At 38.4% G+C, this 19,595-nt stretch overlaps 1 protein-coding gene across 2 annotated transcripts in view; it reads left to right on the forward strand.

Annotated features, from left to right (window-relative positions):
- Positions 1-31: 31 nt before the first annotated feature.
- Pex3 (peroxisomal biogenesis factor 3) overlaps positions 32-19,595 on the forward strand; it is a 47,516-nt gene continuing 27,952 nt past the window's right edge. For both annotated transcript variants that reach the window (XM_004628550.3, XM_023712190.1), the window contains exons 1-3: positions 32-346; positions 7,213-7,344; positions 17,573-17,654. In XM_004628550.3, coding sequence (XP_004628607.1) covers positions 274-346; positions 7,213-7,344; positions 17,573-17,654 — 287 coding nt within the window. In that variant the 5' untranslated portion in view covers positions 32-273. The remainder of the gene's footprint in view (positions 347-7,212; positions 7,345-17,572; positions 17,655-19,595) is intronic.

The raw sequence follows: 19,595 nt of genomic DNA on the forward strand, positions 1-19,595 counted from the left end.
ACCGGGAAGCGATTTCTGGACGGACCTCGGACGCGCCGGACCGGGAGCGGCGCGGCGGCGGGCCCCGAAAGCGCAGCTGCTCCGCCGTAGTCCACGCCCCCTTCCCGCTCGGGTGACAGCGGCTGCGGAAAGGCGGCGACGTGTGGCATTTGTGCGGAGCACCGAGCGGGACTGGGCGCTCCTGCCGGGTCGTCCAGCCCATGCGACAGAGAAACGGCGACCTGGTGAACCGGGCCCTTGTCGGAGGCAGCCCGCACCCCTCGGGGCCTGAAGATGCTGAGATCTGTGTGGAATTTTCTGAAGCGTCACAAAAAGAAATGCATCTTCCTGGGCACGGTCCTTGGAGGTGGGTGACCGGTGCTTGCAAAGGGACGGTGGGAGAAAGGCGTGGGAAAGAGGTAATTTTCTGCTGCAGCTGGATGAAGCCAGGCGACTGGTCCGGGTGCGCGGAGGGCGGAACCGGAGGCGCAGGCGGCGGAGCCGGTGCGCTGCACTCCAGCCGCCCGCCCCGGCCCTGCCCGGCCCTGCTTCTGCCCTGCCCGGCCCGGCCCGGCCCTGCCCGCCCGGAGCACCCTCCGCAGCCCGCCGCTCCGGCTTTCTTTCTATCTTCCCCCAGTACTTTGGCGTTCCCCTCGAGCAGGAGTTTCCCGAGGTCCTAAGAGAGTTTAGAAGAAGCCTGCGCCTCGGGGTGGCGTTTATTCCTGATTGCACCGAGTGTCTGAAAGATACAGACTCGGTAAAGGAAAAGAGAGCAATATTTTAATACAGATTCTGCCGTTAGGACACACATTTTGCAAAATGCTCAGGATGGGGATGTTGTGCAATGTTCCCGGGATTGTTAAATTTGAGATACCTCTCTAGCCAATGTAGCTTGTCACCAGGCCAAGAGGAGGTTTAGAAACAGGTAAGTTTTGAGGCCCCATTTTCCTTAATGTGGTGAACCTGTCTTAACATTCAGGGATTTGGACAGGACAAAAAAAAAGCCTTTGGAATTACACAAAAAGAGAATCTAGGAGCTTCACGAGGTTTTTTAAAAGAACTTTAAGATACATGTTTGTTACAAGCTATATGCTTTGGTTACAGAAGTACTAAAAGGTCAAGAACAGAAGTTTCCCAAAGAACTCGGTAAATTTTCCCCTGCTGTTAGATTGGATTGTATCCCCCAACCCCAATTTAAAACTAACAAGAGCATTATCATCAGTAGTTCCGATCTGATGATTCTTGGAAGTTTGAGGTAGGCCCCACGGAGGCCAGGATTGTCTGAGGATAATCTGATAATGAGGATATGTGGATTTGATTGCCTTTGAGAAGTTCTTTATAGATGAAATGTATTTTCTGATACTTTCAGTTTCTATTATCTATCGAGAAGGTCTGGCTGTGTAGTGCAGACTGGTCTTTAACTCCCTGTGTAGCATAGTCTAGCCTCCAACTCACTGAAAACTCAGTGCTTCTAGTATCTGCTACTATCTGAAGTATAGTTAGGTTGTGCTAATACTGCAGTCCATTATTTGTAAAAGTTAAACATGCTTGTGTGGTGCAGGCATATTTTTGCCACTCCTGAAAGATATAACATGATCTCTTCAACAATTTCGGAAATAATGGCACACTCCTTTAAGCTTAGAAAAACAAACCTGATGGTAGGTTAGGAAGAAAAAGACTATACTTAAAATGTAGTTAGTTTTTTTTTTTTTAATCTGTTGAGAGCTTTTTAATTGCAGATTATGAGGAATGAAAATAGTTTTAGGGGAATAGAAATCCTGCTGTTTTCCAGCCAAAAAAAAGATTGAAAAAGAGAGAGAGAGATGTATGTGGATAGCATTTTTTAAGCTTTCTGCTTCAGAGGAAAGTACTTTCACATGTTAAGAGATACTTATTAAGTTCCAGTAGTGCTGAAGGTAATGTGATTGGAGATGTACAGATTTTTAAAATAATAGCTATATTCATTGTGTGCCCGCTGTATGCTTGTTTATTCAGTGGGGGATGACAACAGGCCCTGACTGTTATCGCATTTTAAGATGTGGGAAATAAAACTCAGCCCAGAGTATTTAAGAAATTTGCCTACAGTTCAGAATTGGTAACAGAAAAACCAAAATTTAGGCCTAACTAGAGACCAACACAACCATTTACCTTCTTGGGCTTCATGATTTAAAAGGAAAGAAAAACAAATGCACAAATGATAAAAATATAAGACCAATAGAGAGGTTAAAAAGTAAAGATCATACTGGCTCATGGAGTATTCAGTTGTAAAAAAAAAAAAAAATCAGGAAAAACTTTACGGATGAAGTGACACATTCTGACAGGCTGGAAAATTGAGTGGGCTACTAGCCTGGGTGCTTAACGAGTTTGCCATCCCATGGTGAAAAAGAACCTAAGGGAAGCTGAATCCTAGGCCTTTCTAAGAGGACGACACCCCTGCATCATGGATGGGTCATTGCTTTAGACCACCTGGTACAATGTGACTAGTTTGAGAAAAGACTAGAGTAGTAGTCTTCAAATTATCTTATCTGAGTTTAAATTAAAGCTTCTAAAAAGCTTTTAAAAATTTTATTAGTAGTTATCATATTTGATATTATAACCAAGAATTTTTCAAAATAGTTACCAATTAAGTAGCAATAGTAAAACTCATTGGCTAGTAACATAAATAGCACATTTTCAAGAAATTAATAAGTGTGACATTGTCTTACATTTTGCAGATCTTCTTACTGTTTTGCCTAATGGACGGGTATTCATATCTCATTCAGCATTCAGTCACTTGTGAATGACATATATCTTTTGTGGTCCTCCACTGTACACTCATGAAAGAATGACAAAGACAACTGACATTTTAAGGACCTCACAGATTCCCTAAATTAGTCCTAAAGTTCTCAGGTGCCCAGACAATGCTTTAAAAACATTTCACTACTACAAGAAGCATTACCGGACAAAGAACAATCAGATTCATATTTGTGGACTGCTGATTTTGAAAAAACATAGAACATTTACTTAGGATTTAGGTCTTAAACCTTATAGTTTGTAGCTTCTTCAAACTTTTTATTCATTCATTCAACAAACATTTGGAAGGCAGCTATGCTCACCGCTATGCCACCAACGCTCAACAAACATTTGAATAAGAGTATGTACTTTACTGAGATCTGCAAACACGAAGAATAAATATATTCCTGATTTTGAGGAATTCAAGCTATCTGGAAAACAGGGAAATGAACAACAGTGAGAGCATCACTGTAGCACTTTGGTAGCAACACAGTACTGCAGTAGAGCAGGGTGCTGTGGGAACCCCGAGGAGCAAGGCGCCTCATATATCTGGTACCCTTTGTTTACATTAAGTTCTAAAGCTAGGGAAGGAGAAGAGGACAGAGATGGAACAAAAAGCACAAGAGAGTCCAAAACATTTTTGTTGATCAAAGTCCATTTCACTGTGGCTAAGTACATAGGAAATGGTAAGAAATTAATTTGGACAAGTAGCAAATTATGAAAGGTCTGTCTTGTAATACCATGGTACCTAATGTATATGGTATCCTGTGTATTGGTGCTTCTCAGACTAAAATGAATAAAAATTATTTAAGGAGTTTAGTAAAAACAGGAAGTCCTTTCCCCCAGATTTTTCTTTTGTGAATCTGGAGCACAGTTCAAGAGTTCTTTAATTCAATTGGTAAATATTTGAATTCTCCATGTGTACCAATAAGAGTTGAGTTAACTAAAGAAGACGCTATTAATAGTTCAGTTCAACAACATTAATTCCAGATCTAAATAAACACTATTGTAAAGGGGCTAGAAAAGTAACAAAATTAAAGAACTTATTTGTGATATGAAATCAGAATAGCAGTACTTGGAGATCTGATGGGCTGGGAACAATGTTAGTTATTTTTTGTTATTGAAATTTTTAACCTACTAAAATAGATAAGTTGTATTTTTTCGGGGGGGAGACAGTTTCACTGTAATTCAGGATGGCTTTGAACTTACTATGTAGACAGACTAAGATGGTTTTAAAACAACTGAATTTGGAAACACTAGAGGATATTTTGCTTTACCAACAATTCTCTGAAAGGAAACCTCAAAACATTTTACTTCTAGGGGAGTATTTTTATTTTTATTTTTTCTGTTTAGGACAGGATCTACAGGATCGCTGTGTAGTTTGGACTCATAGTGATCCTCCTGTTTACAGCCTTCCAAGCACTGGGATTACAGAGTGCATGCCACACGCCCAGTCTCAATCACCATTTCAGTGTACCCTGGGGACAGGGTTGGCCAGGCAGGTCTGCCTAAGCAAGTGCTTTAATCAGCTGAGCTATTTGGCAGGGGGGGGGTGGTATTTAGCAAATGTTTCATTACTCAGAATGAAGTTATACCAACAGAAGAAAATTTAAAGATCATATAATCTCAGTCTTTAATTTTGTGAATGAAGAATTTTGATCCAAAGAGAGCAAGGAACCTACTCAGAAGTCACTTAACTAGTTTGTACCAGAGCCATCATTACTCCTGTTTTCCAGAATGGAATTTAGGCTCCCAATCCAATGTATAGAGATCTGAGCTGTACATGTTAACTCTTTGATTTTGTAATCTCATTCTTATTTTCCTAGTGAGATAATCCAACAAAGTCAGAATTTATGAATTTTGGGTATGAAAGCCTGGGTAAACTAGACCTTGTTCAGGAATTTCAGTGTTAACAAAATCGTGGATTTAGAACTTTTGCCTAATTTCATGTCTTAGTTTGTGAAAGCTATAATAACAAAGTATCAAAAACTGAGTGGTTTAGCCACAGTTTATTATCTTACAGTTTTGAAAGTCAGTAATCCCAAATGAAGGTGACCACAGAGTTTGTCTCTTCTACGCATTGCAAGAGATCTATACTGAGCCTTAATCTTTGGATTCTAAATGGTCATTTCCTCCACATGCTCACATAGTCTTCCCTCTGCGTGTCTGTATCCAAATTTCCTCTTGTCAGGTCATTCACAAGTGGTGTTGGTTGAGGATCGAGGATCTGCCAGGTCGTTCACAAGTGGTATTGGTTGAGGATCTGCCCTAATGACCTCATTTTCCAATTTAATTGCAAAGATCTTGTCTCTAGGCAAGGTCACGTTCCAAGGCACTGGGTATTGGTGCTTCAGCGTGGGGCTGGGGGGAAGGGGGGAACGACACAGTTAAACCCTTTACCGTTTATTTCTTTTTATAACCTCAGTTAGAATATGCTACACTTACCAAACAAATGCAGTAATTCCTAAAAATAATAATCCAATTTATTGAGAATCTAATGTTAGATGTAGACCTTTTCCTTAGGAAAGCAAACATAGCTATCAAATTTACTCTCTTATTCCAGAATAACTCTTGGTTATGCAAGAGGTGTCATTTCAGTGTTTCACTTTACAGTATATCTTTGGAGATAATAATCATTTTACACCTAACTTCAGTACTGTCTTATCCAAATAAGATAAGCAACATATGTGTGAACTAGTTGTGTCAGTTGCCTGACAAAGGATCGCATTGTGAAATATAAGTCAGTTTCTTCATCCTGTTGGCATTGTGGTACTATGATCAACTCATTTAGGATAGATTATGGGAAATGTAACAGTGAAGCCCATTATATAATAGTTTTTAGCATGATTATGATACATTTATTTTTATGCAAGCATACCAACAATAATCATATTTTCTTTGTAACTTTAAACCATATACTTTTATTGAACTATTATTTTTAAGAAACATCTCATTACAATATCTGTGTTATTGAAAGTAAGATGTGATTGGTTGCAGTTTCTAGAGGTCTGCCCCCTCCTCTCTGTGACATGGTGACCAAATCCACTGATATGAGTTGTGTATAATTTTCGCTTTCTTTCTGGTGGTACTGTGGGCCAAAGGCAGGGGAGACGGGTGAAGGTTCATTGGGCCTCTGCAGCCTTGCTGCCAGGTTATGATGAAACCAAGCTCTGGCGCCCAGTTAAGAAATCTACTATCAAAGGTGAAAGAGTAATAACAACTTGTTCTAGAGCCTCACTGAATTCTGTCCTTATTTGGCGCCATGACAAAACTATGTACAAAAGATTCACCAAAAACAAGTGTGACAGTATGCTAGCTACAGGATTCTGGTGGCCATCTTGTTCAAGTCACTGGAGTCCTAAAGCCTCAGGATTCCAGGCTGAGCCATTCCTAAGCAGGGGTGGGGCATGGTAGATTCATCTGCATATTCAAGCTCCTGTGAATATTACCTTAATGGTTTAGCTTGTTTAAAATTTTGAACACCACTAATCTATGAAAGTTCATTATACTAATATTTGGTGCAGATCAGGGATAAAAGTTATTTGAAGCACTTAAGCCCTAACGCATATCTTTTGTCAAATATTAATAAAACAAACACCAGAGTATTCACATTCCCAATTAGGACGACTGACTGTCCCCCACCTTGAGTATAGATCAAAATGTTACAGTTATATCATACTGTATCTTCTGAAGTGTGTTACACTACAGATCGCATGATACCACCTGTATTTACGGTAGGTGTCAGGTACAGTGTCACAATATGCCCTTCTTCCTGATTGCAATCAAGTTACTAGAGTTTTTTGTTGTTGTTCTTTTTTTTTTTTTTTTTTTTTTTTTGATACAGGGTCTCGCTATGCAGTTCAGGCTGGCCTTAAGCTCACTTTGTAGGCCAGCCTGATCTCGAACTTGCATCAGCCCTCCTGTCTCAGCATCTTGAGTGTTGGGCTTATAGGAGTGCATCTACCATGCCCATCGAAATTACTAGTTTTTAAATTTAAGAAAATCTTTTTTCAGAGATTTTTCTAACTCATATAAATTGATGCCCATCTAACTTTCTTTTATTAATCCTTTTAAAACTTTGGCCTATAGTTTCAAAAAGTATTATGTGGTTATATTAAATTATATTATGTGAATAGAACATACTATGTATAGAAAATTCTCTTTTGCTGGACATTTATAATATCTTTCAGTAACTATTAAAGGCACTGCTAGACTTTCTAGATTTAATTCCTTTTGACCTCTTTGCTGCTCATCATTTCCTCTGCTGTTGGCTACCAAACTGCTGATCTTCCTTCCCTTTCATTCAATCTTCTATAGTTATTTAATATAAATTTTTAAAAGTTACAGTTGTTAGATTTTCCCTAATATAAGCCTTATAATTGGATTTTAAAAGGTGAAAAATATTGTTTGGAATTTTTAGTACTCTAATAATACTACTTTATTTTTAAAATATTATTTTAGGAGTATATATCCTGGGGAAATATGGACAGAAGAAAATCAGAGAAATACAAGAAAGGGAGGCTGCAGAATACATTGCCCAGGCACGACGACAATATCACTTTGAAAGTAACCAAAGGACTTGCAACATGACAGGTAAGGTAAAGAAAACATGTATGCATGCATGAAGCTGCTTGGTTTTTGTGTTTGTTTTGAGGCACCATGGACTGAATCCAGGGCCTTTACACTAAGCTCCATCCCCAGCGCATGTTTTTGTACTTGTATTTTGAAACTTGCCCAGGCGGGGCTTCAACTTGGGATCCTTCTGCTTGAGGCGCTCGGACTGTGGGCTTATAGGTATATCCCACCATGTCTAGTAGACTCGCTTGTTGGTTTGCATTAATTTATGCATTTCTGGACTGGGGAGATAACTCAGTAGAATAACTGTTTGCCTGGCTAGCACAGGGTCCTGAGTTCAACCCCCGGTTCTGCAAAAAAAATAAATAATAATTATAATTTATGCATTTCTGGTACCAAATTTAGAGGAAAAGGCAGAGAATGATAAATTTCTCAAGCATTTGCACTAAATGAATGATAGCCTTTCAATGTGAGTTTTAAAATCAACATAAATACTTGTTCACCCATTTCTTCTATTTGTTCAGCAAATACAGGTCCCGGCACAGGGGAAGTAGGGAGTAAACAATAAAAAGATCATTTTGTTTTTAAACTTCTCTAACTTCAGGTTGTATATTCTATTGAGAAATAAAGATAATAAGTAACTTTAGGTAGTGATAGCTGCTGTTAGGAAAATATAGCAGTGTGAGGAATGAGGATACTTCTTAAAAGAGGGCAGTCGGAGGGTCGGGTCTCTTCAAGGAGGAGATGTCAGAGAAGAAATCAAACAGAACAGTGGTGGGAGCTCTGCACAGGGCGTGAAATACGAACAGGCTTGGAACATTCAAGAAACTGCCCAAAGGCCTGTAGCGTAAGAGCAGTGAGCAAGGGGTGAGGGGTGGGAAGCAGGAACCACAGCCAGCCTGATCCCAAGGGCCACACAGATCATAAGAAAGAGTCACAACTACAGATATTCAATTCTCCCACCATGGTGTGTGCTCATTTGGGGTTAACTAGGGGTAGGAGTTTAAAATCTGGAGTTAGAAACTTCCTAGAAGAATGAACTCCATAGCAACATCAACCTGTCTGTATTTGAAAAGAACGAGGTGTTAGTTCTAACTGGCATAACCCTTTGAACAGTTGGTTCTCTAGTCTGTAACAAACCTGCTCTTTTCATTGTTTAGAGCTTAATCTTCTAACATTTTCTTCCAAGAACAATTAATTTAGAAAGATTATAAAGGTAAATGATCCTTGTTCAACTTTAAAAGTAGAATGTTATTTCCAGAGTTGAAAGAACTTTCTTGTTAATTTACTTACTTAGTTGTACAAATAGAGAGGCTGAGATCAAGAAGGGTTTCGCACACCCAAAGTTACAGTTTGAGTTATGAATTTTCATATTTGAAGTAATACTCTGAGGAATACCTCCATTCTGCAAAGCCAAGTGTAACAGAAGTCCTGCATTAATAACAGCTCTGATGGGGAACTGTGGATAAAAGCGAGGGCCCAAGGGTGAGGCATATCTGGTCCAGCTTCTAGTTTGAATTACATCATCTCTGTATCTGTAGGCCAGTTTAAATCCCAACTCTCTACCTCTGTAAAATAAACATTAAAAACCCTCTTAAAAATATGTTTGTCACTCCACCCACCATGCCCTCATCACTGGGCTATCCCAGATCATTTTCTCAGAGGACCAGTGTCTTGCTTTTCATGACATTTCTCCTCTGGCGCCAACACATCTTCTGGTTATCCTAAGAAATATATTGTTCAGGTTTCTGTAGCAGAGATGATGATGATGAAAGTCTTCTTGGACATTAAATAATTGTTGACAAGAACTGTGCTGCTACTGGAGAGATAGCTTGGTGGTCTAATTGCCTGCCTGGCAAGCTCACGGACCTGAGTTTGATCCCTGCTACTGCATGCTGTTCTGGCCCTGTAACCCTGGGCCCCCCGAGCTGGCCACCGAAACCAAGTGTGGTGGCCTGTAATCTCAGCACTGTGAAGGCTGAGACAGGAGGATCACTATAAGTCCTAGCTGTGTAGGGAGACCCTGTACCAAATAAATAAATAAATAAATAAATAAATAAATTGATTGATTGATTGAGGAAAAAAACACTGTGCCGCTGACTTAGGGCTAAACAAGGATTTCTGAATGCTGGTAAATGGAGACACAGGTGGCACAGTCTGTCTACCGTGTTCACCACTGTGTTCCTGGCGGTCAGCAGATGCATTGGCTGCCTGCGTAATCATGAGTTGGGGGTAACTCCCTTGTTAAGGCAATGATTGAAGAAATTATTATAGAAACCTGTACATAATAAAAGACAGCATTACATGATTTTTTTAAAAAAATGTTCTGTGACAGTGTGATGAGCTAATGACTGTCAGCTACTGGGCACATAATAAGTACTCAGTTAATGGTAACTTTTTGAGTCATACAATTTTTTTTTTTTTTTTTTTTTTTTTTTTTTGTCGTCTTTTTGGGATAAGGTCTTGCTGCATAGTCCAGCCTGGCCTTGAACTCACTTTGTAGCCCAGGCTGTTCTCGAACTTGCAACAATCCTCCTGCCTCAGTCTCCTAAGTGGTGGGATTACAGGCATGTGCCACCACACTTGCCTAGTCACATAATTCTTTAAATAGTCAGCTGCCAAAACATTTTAATGAACTTTGAGAGACCAAGAATGCTCATTTCAGGTTATCATTCAGATTTTGAGAAAATAGAAAAAAATAGCTTCCAAGGTCTCAAAATGTATCTCAGCTTGCTGTGGATCCTTGTATCTTTGTGGATCCTTTGGAAAGCAACTGTGAGGACAGGATTACCTGTGGGAGATTCCTCACATCTCTGAAGAACAGTGGGGAGGAAGCAGGAGTGGGCAAGGAAAACTAATGGAGTTCCCTGGTAGAGCAGTCTCCACCCCAGCACCAGCTGGTGAGGAGCAGTGCAGACCTGGTAATGGATCGGAGACCCCTGGGGCTGTGGTTAACTGTGCCATCCCAGCAGAAGATGGGGTAGCACATGGCCATCACTGTCACCACACTCAAGGAAACGAACAGCTAACGATAGACAGTTAAATTAGCTGAGCTGGTTTACAAGTAGGACATGAAAAAGGATTGGAAATTCTAGTTGAGCTCAAATTTGTTATGAGCAAAAGTCTGATGTGACTTCTAGAAATAATCATTTACTCTTAGACTAGAATAATAAAGTGGTTCAGGTCAAAGGGACACGACATAATCTGCCATAGTCAGAATACAGGGCTGTTTCTGCCTCTCACCTATGAAAATGCTTGCAAGTAAAAGTATGTCAGACAGAGGCGAATACGGATAATAAGAGCCCACGTGTGCTGAACATTTCCATGAAGCAAGAAGCACTGCTCTAAATGTCTTGCGTGTCTCAGTCCTTATGGCAGCCCTTTACAGTAGGGGTAGCAATCTTCTGTTCTCCATAATTTACCTTTGGTGACGCTGAGGCACAGAGAGGTTATGTAGTCTGCTCAAGGTCACACAGATCCAAGACTGTTACTTGTGTTTGGGTGGGGAGTACTTAGTGTGGAGACCAGACAACTAGGGTGCTACATTAAACTAGATGCAAGCATAAAAGTGGGTGATGGGTCTGAGACAAGTTCCTGGGTTCTTGTGTGTCACAAAGAATTGGACGTGACTCATCACGATAAGGAAAAAGCAGCAAAATTTAGTGAGGTAGTATTTCGCCCGGAGAGAGCAGGCTCACACGTGTGAGAGGAAAATGGCAGAGCAGTAGGGGGATACGATGTAGCAGTTTAAGGTACTGTGCCAGTTCTGTCTTGCTGGAGTCCTCCAGAGCGTGATTGGCAGGGTGCTGAGTCATGCCAGCTGTGTCTCTTGCCCATGCTTTCATCATCTTTCCCCATAATTCACTGTTGTAGTTAGATGTGTGAGGTGCAGTCCATATAGTTGAACCTCCAGTGAGCTCCCGGTGAGGAAAGCTTACTGCAGGTTTTACCAACAGATCTGGACCATACGTGTATATCCAGGCTGAAAGTTTTGGAATTTTCTAGGTCAGGCTTGGACATCTTTACTTTCCTTCTCTCTGTTTCCATTGTAGTAAGTCAAAAGACAAGGCAGAGACCATGTGTGGTGCACTCAGGAGAGGAGTGTGGTAGCTCAGAGAAATGAGACACTTTATAGTTTGAGATTGAATACATTTGTAGTTTTCTTGAGGAAGTGAAATAGTAGGGGAAAAAGTACCAGCCAGGTTGTGGGCATGTTTTGTTTGTTTGTTTGTTTATTAGGTGATTTAAACATTCTCTGGATCTGTTTAGCCTTTTGTTTACTCTTAATTAGGCCAATATATGGCTTTTTAGTGATCTGGTAAGGAAGAAGTATAAATCTGGCCAGGACTGTTGACAATGGGACAGCCCTTACCTCAGTGCCTGTCTCCTATCCCTCACTTTCTTAATTGAGCCAATGTACTTCCTTTAATGATGGCCCAGTAGAGAAGTATACATTTAGCCCAGGAATACTGGCATGGTACTATCAGGTGACTTCTGCAAATCTGTGCATATTAGTTATGATCCCCTTGTCTTTCTGTCTGTCTTTTCTTTCTTCTGTTCTATCTCAGGATGAGTGGAGGAGAAGGCTCCAGCAGTGCATGGGGGAATGGCCCCAGTTGTGCTATGTATATTAAGTGTATTTGTTTAATTTTAATATATAGAGGAGAACAAACATGTGTCTGGTTAAATAGACTGATGTGAAAAGTTAATAATCACTTATCTCTGAGAAGAATTATCAAAGTCTCCTCTTAAGTTATACCATATAATCAAATAACGTTTAAACTAGTTCCTCATTAACTCCAATTTCTGTGGGACTTTAGCCTCTCTCTCTGTCTGTCTGTCTGTCTGTCTGTCTGTCTCTCTGTGTGTCTCTGTGTCTCTCTCACCTCTCTCTGTCTCTCTGTGTGTCTCTGTCTCTTTTTGCCTCTCTCCTCTCTCTCTGTCTCTCTGTGTGTCTCTGTCTCTTTTTGTCTGTCTCTTTTTGCCTCTCTCCTCTCTCTGTCTCTCTGTGCCTGTCTCCTCTGTGTGTGTGTGTGTGTGTGTGTGTGTGTGTCTTTCTGACTCTGTCTCTTTTCTCTTTCCCCCTCCTCTCTCTTGTGTTTCTCTGTGTCTCTTTGTCTCTGTCTCTGTCTCTGTCTCTGTCTCTCTCTGTCTGTGTCTCTCCTCTGTGTGTGTGCATGTCTCTGTCTCTGTCTCCCCTCTCTCTCTCTCTCTCTGTAAGTCACATACAATTATCCCCACTATATCCATAAGGAATTAGCTCTAAAATTCAACAGTGTTCCAGTCTTATATGAAATGGTAGAATGTTTGCGGCAACCTACACATATCCTCCCATATATTCTACATCATCTGCAGTTTACTTCTGATGCCTTGTACAGTAGAAATAGTTGTTATACTTGTTATTGTGCAGAGAATGTTGACAAGGAAAAAAGTGTACGTTTTTAGTACAGACACATTTTTTCAAGTACTTTTAATCTGGAAAGCAGACCTAGCTGATACAGAAGGGCAACTGTATTGCGCTTGGACTAGGTAGCTGTGCCCAATATGCTAAAATATAAGCTAACTTCTACATTGGTTCTGAGCTTCTATTTAGATAATAGTCAAAAGGATGTAAGAAAACATACAGATTGAGAAAACATAGTACACTGGATCTACAGGATGCAACATTAAAATAAATGTTGGCTAAGATTAAAACCTGAATTTTCTATAAAAATGCAGATTTTATAATTAATATGTCTTGCCTAGTCAAGCAATGAAAATCAAATAATAAAAATTTCCTTTTTAGAATATGGTATTTGGGATACTTCTCATTTTTTTCTTTTTCTCTTTTTAAAAGTTTATTTATTTATTTATTTATTTATTGGTGTTTTAGTACAAGGTCTGCAGGGCTCACTACACAGATCAGACTCATAGTGATCCTCCTGTTTTAAGCCTCCCAAGCAGTGGGGTTACAGATGTGTCTGCCACACCCAGTCTAAAATTTTATTTCAATATGACTATGCTTATAAAAACGTTTGTACTGGATGATAGAATACAATTTAACTGATCTTTTACAATTTTTTTTTTTTTCTGTATTTTAGGGAAGGGTCTACAGGGTGTTCAGGGTCTCACTACTAGATCAAACTCATAGTGATTCTCCTGTTTACAGCCTCCCAAGTGCTGGGATTACAGGTGCTTGCCACCATGCCCAGTCTCAATTGCTGTCTCAGTGTGCTCTGGGGGCGGGGCCATCACAGCAGGCCCAGGATTGAACCCCTGGCCCCTGCGCCTGCTTGCAGGTGCTTTAATCCGCTGAGCTATTTGGCTGGCCCAATCCTGTACAATTTCAAGTAAAAAGTTTAGAACATGATTTAAGATTATAAACAGGATTTGTAAATCTGAGTTACAGTTATTACAAATGTTTAAAAGATCTTACATACTGCTAAACAAGGCTACAAGAACCTTGAGAAAGACCTTTGGCTTACTTCAGAAAAACATGCATTACACTGTAAAGTTTATAAAATTGGTGCAGCAAAACATCGTTTCAATGTTAAAATGCTGGTTTAGGAAGTTGAGTGACTAATGGATGTGAAAGTAGGTGGGAGGAAGCTCGTGTCTGTGCAGAACTGGAAAAGCTGACTTACTTAAAACTGCATGTAAGTTGTGAATCTAAGCAAAGCACGATTCACATTCTTTTAGTCTGAATTACGCTGTAAGTTCACTTCACCTGCTAACATCAAGCATCTTGGCACACAAGTGTTTGAAGTTTTTCTGATATATGCAAAGGAAGAAAAATGAAGTTTCTTCCCTAGAATTTCAGTTTAGAAATGACAGTGCACTACAGACAAGAGATTCCTTCCTTTGTCAGTATTTGGTAACAATGCCATGAGGTCAGCTGGCTTTCAATTTGTATTAACACTCAAGTGCAAATTAGTCTCCAAAGTAAAAGATCACAGGACTTCAGACTTGACAGAAAGTAAAATGTCGCTGCTTAGAAACTGGAGCAAAATATCTAGCAGAGTAATAAGAAGCCTTATAAAAGCAGGAGTGTGGCCCCTATAAATTACACTTCAATGCAAAACCAATGTCAGCTGCAAAATAAGCAGCAGCTCTTTAAAAAAAAGAAAAATATTTTGAAATCCAATGGGAATGTAGGTTCAAAAATAACTAAAAAATGATTCAATTTATAATGTATTAGAGCATTTCAAATTTATCAATTATATAATATCAATTTACAAATAAAATGTTAGTTTTAAAAAAACTAAAAAGGGAAAATTCTAGATTTAATTCTATTGAATTATAGAAGAATATTCATTAGAATGATTATTCTTATTTTCTAGGATTTTCTTAGAAAATAATATTCAAATAGTTCCATCCAAATATCTTAATTTTCAAATGGAAAAGCTCCCCATTATACCAGAAGTTCTTATTAACTTATTTTTTATTAAAAAAAATTTTATTAGTGCATGTTTGTAGTCCATAGAATTCACATTCCTCGTGAGGAGTCTGCGTGTACATAACACATCCCAGCTGCCTTTCTTTCTTCCACTTTCTCCTCCCCTCCCCCATGCATCTCCTGGTCCCATGAGCTTTGCCTCTCTCTCTTCCCCCTCCCTCCATCTCTTGATCCCTTTCCCCACTGATAAAGATCTATCACCTTTCTTCCTATCTAATTTTGTTCTTTATATGTACTGTGGGTTTTTAGAAATCATGTGATATGTAAGCTTATGTGACTGAATTATTTCACTTAATGTATAATTTCAAAGTGCATCTATTTTCCTATAAATGACTCAAATTTATCTTTCTTTGTAAGTGAGTAGTACTCCATTGTATATAAATGCCACATTTTGTGTACCCATTCATCTGTTGATAGACATATAGGCCACTTCCAAGATGTGGCTATTATGAATTGTGCTGTTATGACATAGGTCTGCATGTATCACTGTAACATGATGTCTGTAACTCTTGGGATGATGCCTCGAAGGGTAATAGCTGAGTCTAATGGGATTTCTATTTTTAATTTATGAGGACTCTCCATAATGATTTGCAAAGTGACTGTACTCATTTATATTCCCACCAGTAATATAAAGAAGTTCCTTTTTGCCATAACCTTGCCAGCAGTTATTATTTGATTTCTTGATAACGCCCTTTCCTTCTGGGATGAAAGGAGGTTTTAGTGTTTTAGTGTTTTTCAGTTGCATTTTTCTGGTGGCCTACTGTGTTGAGCATTTCTTTATGTTTTGATTGGCTATTTGTACTTCCTCTTCTAAGTGTCCATTTCATTTGCCTATTTTTGATTAAGTCATTTATTTTGGAAGCGTCTAATTGTTTTGAGTTCTTCATATATTCTAGATATTAGTCCTCTGTCTGAGATACAACTAGGAAATTTTTGCCCCACCCTGATGGTTGCTTCTTTTGCTGTATAGAATCTTTTTTACTTGATATGATTCTATTTGTTGTCAGTACTATTTCCTGCAAGATTGGTGTTCTGTTCACAAAGTCCTTGTGCTAAATAAACCTTTGCTTCCTTAATTTGGGGCATCAGGGTATTTTGTCTCAGCAGTGAGAAAAGAGCAACATAAATAGGTAGATAGGTATACAGGGATGCTGTTGATTTTTGTGTGTTGATTTGTATCCTTCTATATTACCTAATTTGTTTATTAATTCTACGTGTCTTTTGGTGTAGTTTTGGGGTCTTCAATGTAGAGGATCATGTCACCTGCAAATAATGATAATTTGATTTCTTCTTTTCCTTTTACATTATCCATTTTACTTCTTTACTTTGTGTGATTGCTCTGGTCATTGTTCAAGGACTGTATTGGAAAGAAGTGATGATAGTAGATGTCCTTATCATCTTGTTCCTGATTTTAGAGGGAAAACTTTCAGTTTTTTCCCATTTAATATGATGTTGGCAGTAGGTTTGTCATTAATTGGCTTTTATCAGATTGAGAAAAGACCATTCTGTGCCTATTTTCTTCAGTGTTTTTAATCATGAAAGGATTTTTGATTTTTTTTAAACGTTTTTTCTCATCATATGCTTTTTATCATCATATCTGGGCTGTTCTGTCAGAAACTTGCCTAATTTCATGCCAGAAAAATTAAAGAGCAGTCTCAGATTGGTCCCAAGTGTGGACTTGGTCACATGTGTCCTGCATCTCTGTGATTGGCAGGTCACGCCCACGTGCCCAGCCAGATGGCCCTGCCCTAATCTCCTGCTTCTGCATCTCACTTTACTGTAGTGAAAAACTAACAAGAAAATCCCATATTGAATTTTAAATATTTTTTAAATTTTATCATTTTAAGGTTAGAAATTCATTTTAATTTGTAAGTATGTATGTCTTGCATTTTTTACACAGTGCAGAGACACAAAGTAACTCCTATGAATTGTTCGTAAACTTTTTCCTTATATGATATTGTATCGCATTTTGTCTTCACATTATTGCTGGGAGAAATAGACATATAGTCAGCAGTAGACACTGACAAAATCAAAACTAAAACTCAGCAGTACTCAATTTCCAGCCTGCTGTACCTTTGTCTTATATTACAATAAATACTCACAATACATACTTACTGCTTTGTATTATCTAATAACCTTTTTTTTTTTTTTTTTTGTATTTTAGTAAGGATCTACATGGTCTACAGGGTCTCACTACACAGATCAGACTCCCAAAGAGCTGGGATTATAGGCATGTACCACCACACCCAGTCTCAATCCCAGTCTCAGCACACCCCTTGGGCAGGGCCAGCATAGCAGGCCAGGGATCAAACCCTGGCTGCTGGTCTGCCTAAGTGAATGCTTTAATCCACTGAGCTATTGTCTGGTCTTCTCTAATAACCTTTTATAAAATTAGAAATAAAATATAGCTAAATATAAAAAAGTTTTGATAATTTTCATTATATCAGAAATAAACACTAATTGTTAGAAATAAAAATTTATTGGAGCACATGGAAAGGGGAAAGAAAGAATTATACATCATCCATCGTCCAGATACCACTACTGGGCTTTTTTCTGCTCTACTGCATGTACTTGTTTACATTTTTGTGGTTATAATTATGTGTAATTTGTTAGTTAATGTAAGAAATAGGTAAATTATTAGCCTATAATAGTTTATATTGCTATCAGTATGTAGATCTCTATCTAACCTTGATGTTCCCCCCAAGGTCTTACATGTTGCACATCTTATTACACAGCTTTAAACAGTCTACATGTGTCAGTGCGGGTAGGATTGTCACTTGGGGCCTTTTAACTGTTGTGTATGTGTTACAGTGCTATCCATGCTTCCAACGCTGAGAGAGGCCTTAATGCAGCAGCTCAATTCGGAGAGTCTTACAGCTCTGCTTAAAAACAGGTAAATTTTTGTTCATACACTTCACTTAAAATTTAGAGAATGAATTAAAATACACTTCAAAAGTCTTTGTTTCTTTCTTTTCATTAAAGTTTATTAAACATAAGCTCAGTTAGAAAAATGTCAATGACTGTTACTAAAGATTTTATTTTGTTGATTTATTTATGCTCCATCTCATTACACAAGTAATTTAGGGCAATGTGTATGCATTGTTTTTCATATAAATAATTTTCTATCATTCATACTTGAGTACTTATGGAACATAGTCTGAGCCAATTTCTAAATCAGATGTTGTGAAGCTAACAAAATTCATGTTGAATACTATGCTTCCAAAAATGTTTAAAATGTATTAAGAAAAGCATGGTAACATTTTAAATGTCTGGTAATGAATTTACATGATCCATTGCTAGCAAAATGAAATATAAATATGACACAAGCATATAATAATAATTGACCTGATCATGGCAGTTTGTGAAGCACTTTCACATATATGGCCTCATATATTGCATCCAGTGTGGCTCAAGGTGTTGTAAGTTAATGCATTGCTATGTTAGTTTGAGAAGACTTCTAGAAGAAACTGGCTTGTTCCATTAATGAACAGGGTATGTAGAAGTGGGTAACTCCGAAGAGTCTGTGCTGGAGTAGGGGCACAGGGCCTCATGAATGCTAAGCATGTGCTGTATCACTGGACTACAGCCTCAGCACTAGATACATTTTAGTCATTGTAGCCTTGATAAAATATTTATTTGCCTTGCAGTCACCTGCCAGATATTCAGAGTCTTTCTGAGCCTTATCTATGTGGATACTTTCTATACAGACATGCTGCCATGTGATTTTCATGACTTTCTTCTGAGGCAGCTATTATCATTTCCTTGATACAGGAACATAGTGTTCAGAGAGGCTAAATAACAAGCTGCAGAATTTCTTTGAAATATTTTCTTTTCTGTTCAAAGACTGCTTCACAAAATAATAATGGATTTATATACTCAGAATTTTTTATCTGGTTAAAATATAATATCAGTATCATGAGACTTCACTTCCATAAATTTGACATTCTTAAGATAGATTCTCTAACCCCACCATGCAGGTGTAGTTTGGCTTATCAATTAGTTTCTGTAATTATATGAAGAAAATGCATATAAGTAAATTACTCTTGGTTAGATAAATATGTGCTTACCACCTGTGTGTACATAAACATAGGATAAGAAAGAAATATATTGTTATTTTTATTTTTTCTGTTTCTTTTATTTATTTTTTTCCATAATTTTATTAAGAAACAAATAACAATGAGACAGTTTCAAATCAAATTGGTAGGACAGTTCCAATAATTAACACATTGCATACTCTTTTCCTAGTGGTTATTTGCTGTACATGATGTGGACATGATAGCCTATTTACAAACACTATTACAACAAATCCCTCTATTGATGAAGAGAATGTAACTATATATCTATCCTAACCATTTTGAATACACAGATACAAAATGGACATTCATCTGTATCCCCTTTTTTGTTTAGTTCCGTCACTTGAATATTATAGGTATGTTAACTCAGAAAAATATTCTGAAAGAGTCCAGTAGTCCATAATAGTATTGGGTCTTCCACTTCACTGGCAATGTCAGAAATTATTGACCTGAGTCCCCTACAGCTCAACATAACAGTATGACTTTATTTCCTATATTTCGTTTTTATACTTGTCTGCTGGATGGTTAAGACCAAGATAAAGCAGGACCTATGCAACAAAAGTTGTAACTTTTGGATCTGATAAGGTCAGTGAAATCCCCTCAGGATTTATACTGAGATCCTGTACCTCAGATTGTAGATCCTTTGTCATTGTCAGCCATGTGGATGAGTCACAGCCATTGCTTGACCAATGTGCTCTCTGTGAAAGCCTGAGAGAATGTTTTCTCTCCATGTGACTCTCCTTAGGCACACTCTACATCAT

The sequence above is a fragment of the Octodon degus genome, unplaced genomic scaffold (genome assembly GCF_000260255.1).
Source record: "Octodon degus isolate 3935 unplaced genomic scaffold, OctDeg1.0 scaffold00024, whole genome shotgun sequence".
Classification (NCBI taxonomy): Eukaryota; Metazoa; Chordata; class Mammalia; order Rodentia; family Octodontidae; genus Octodon; species Octodon degus.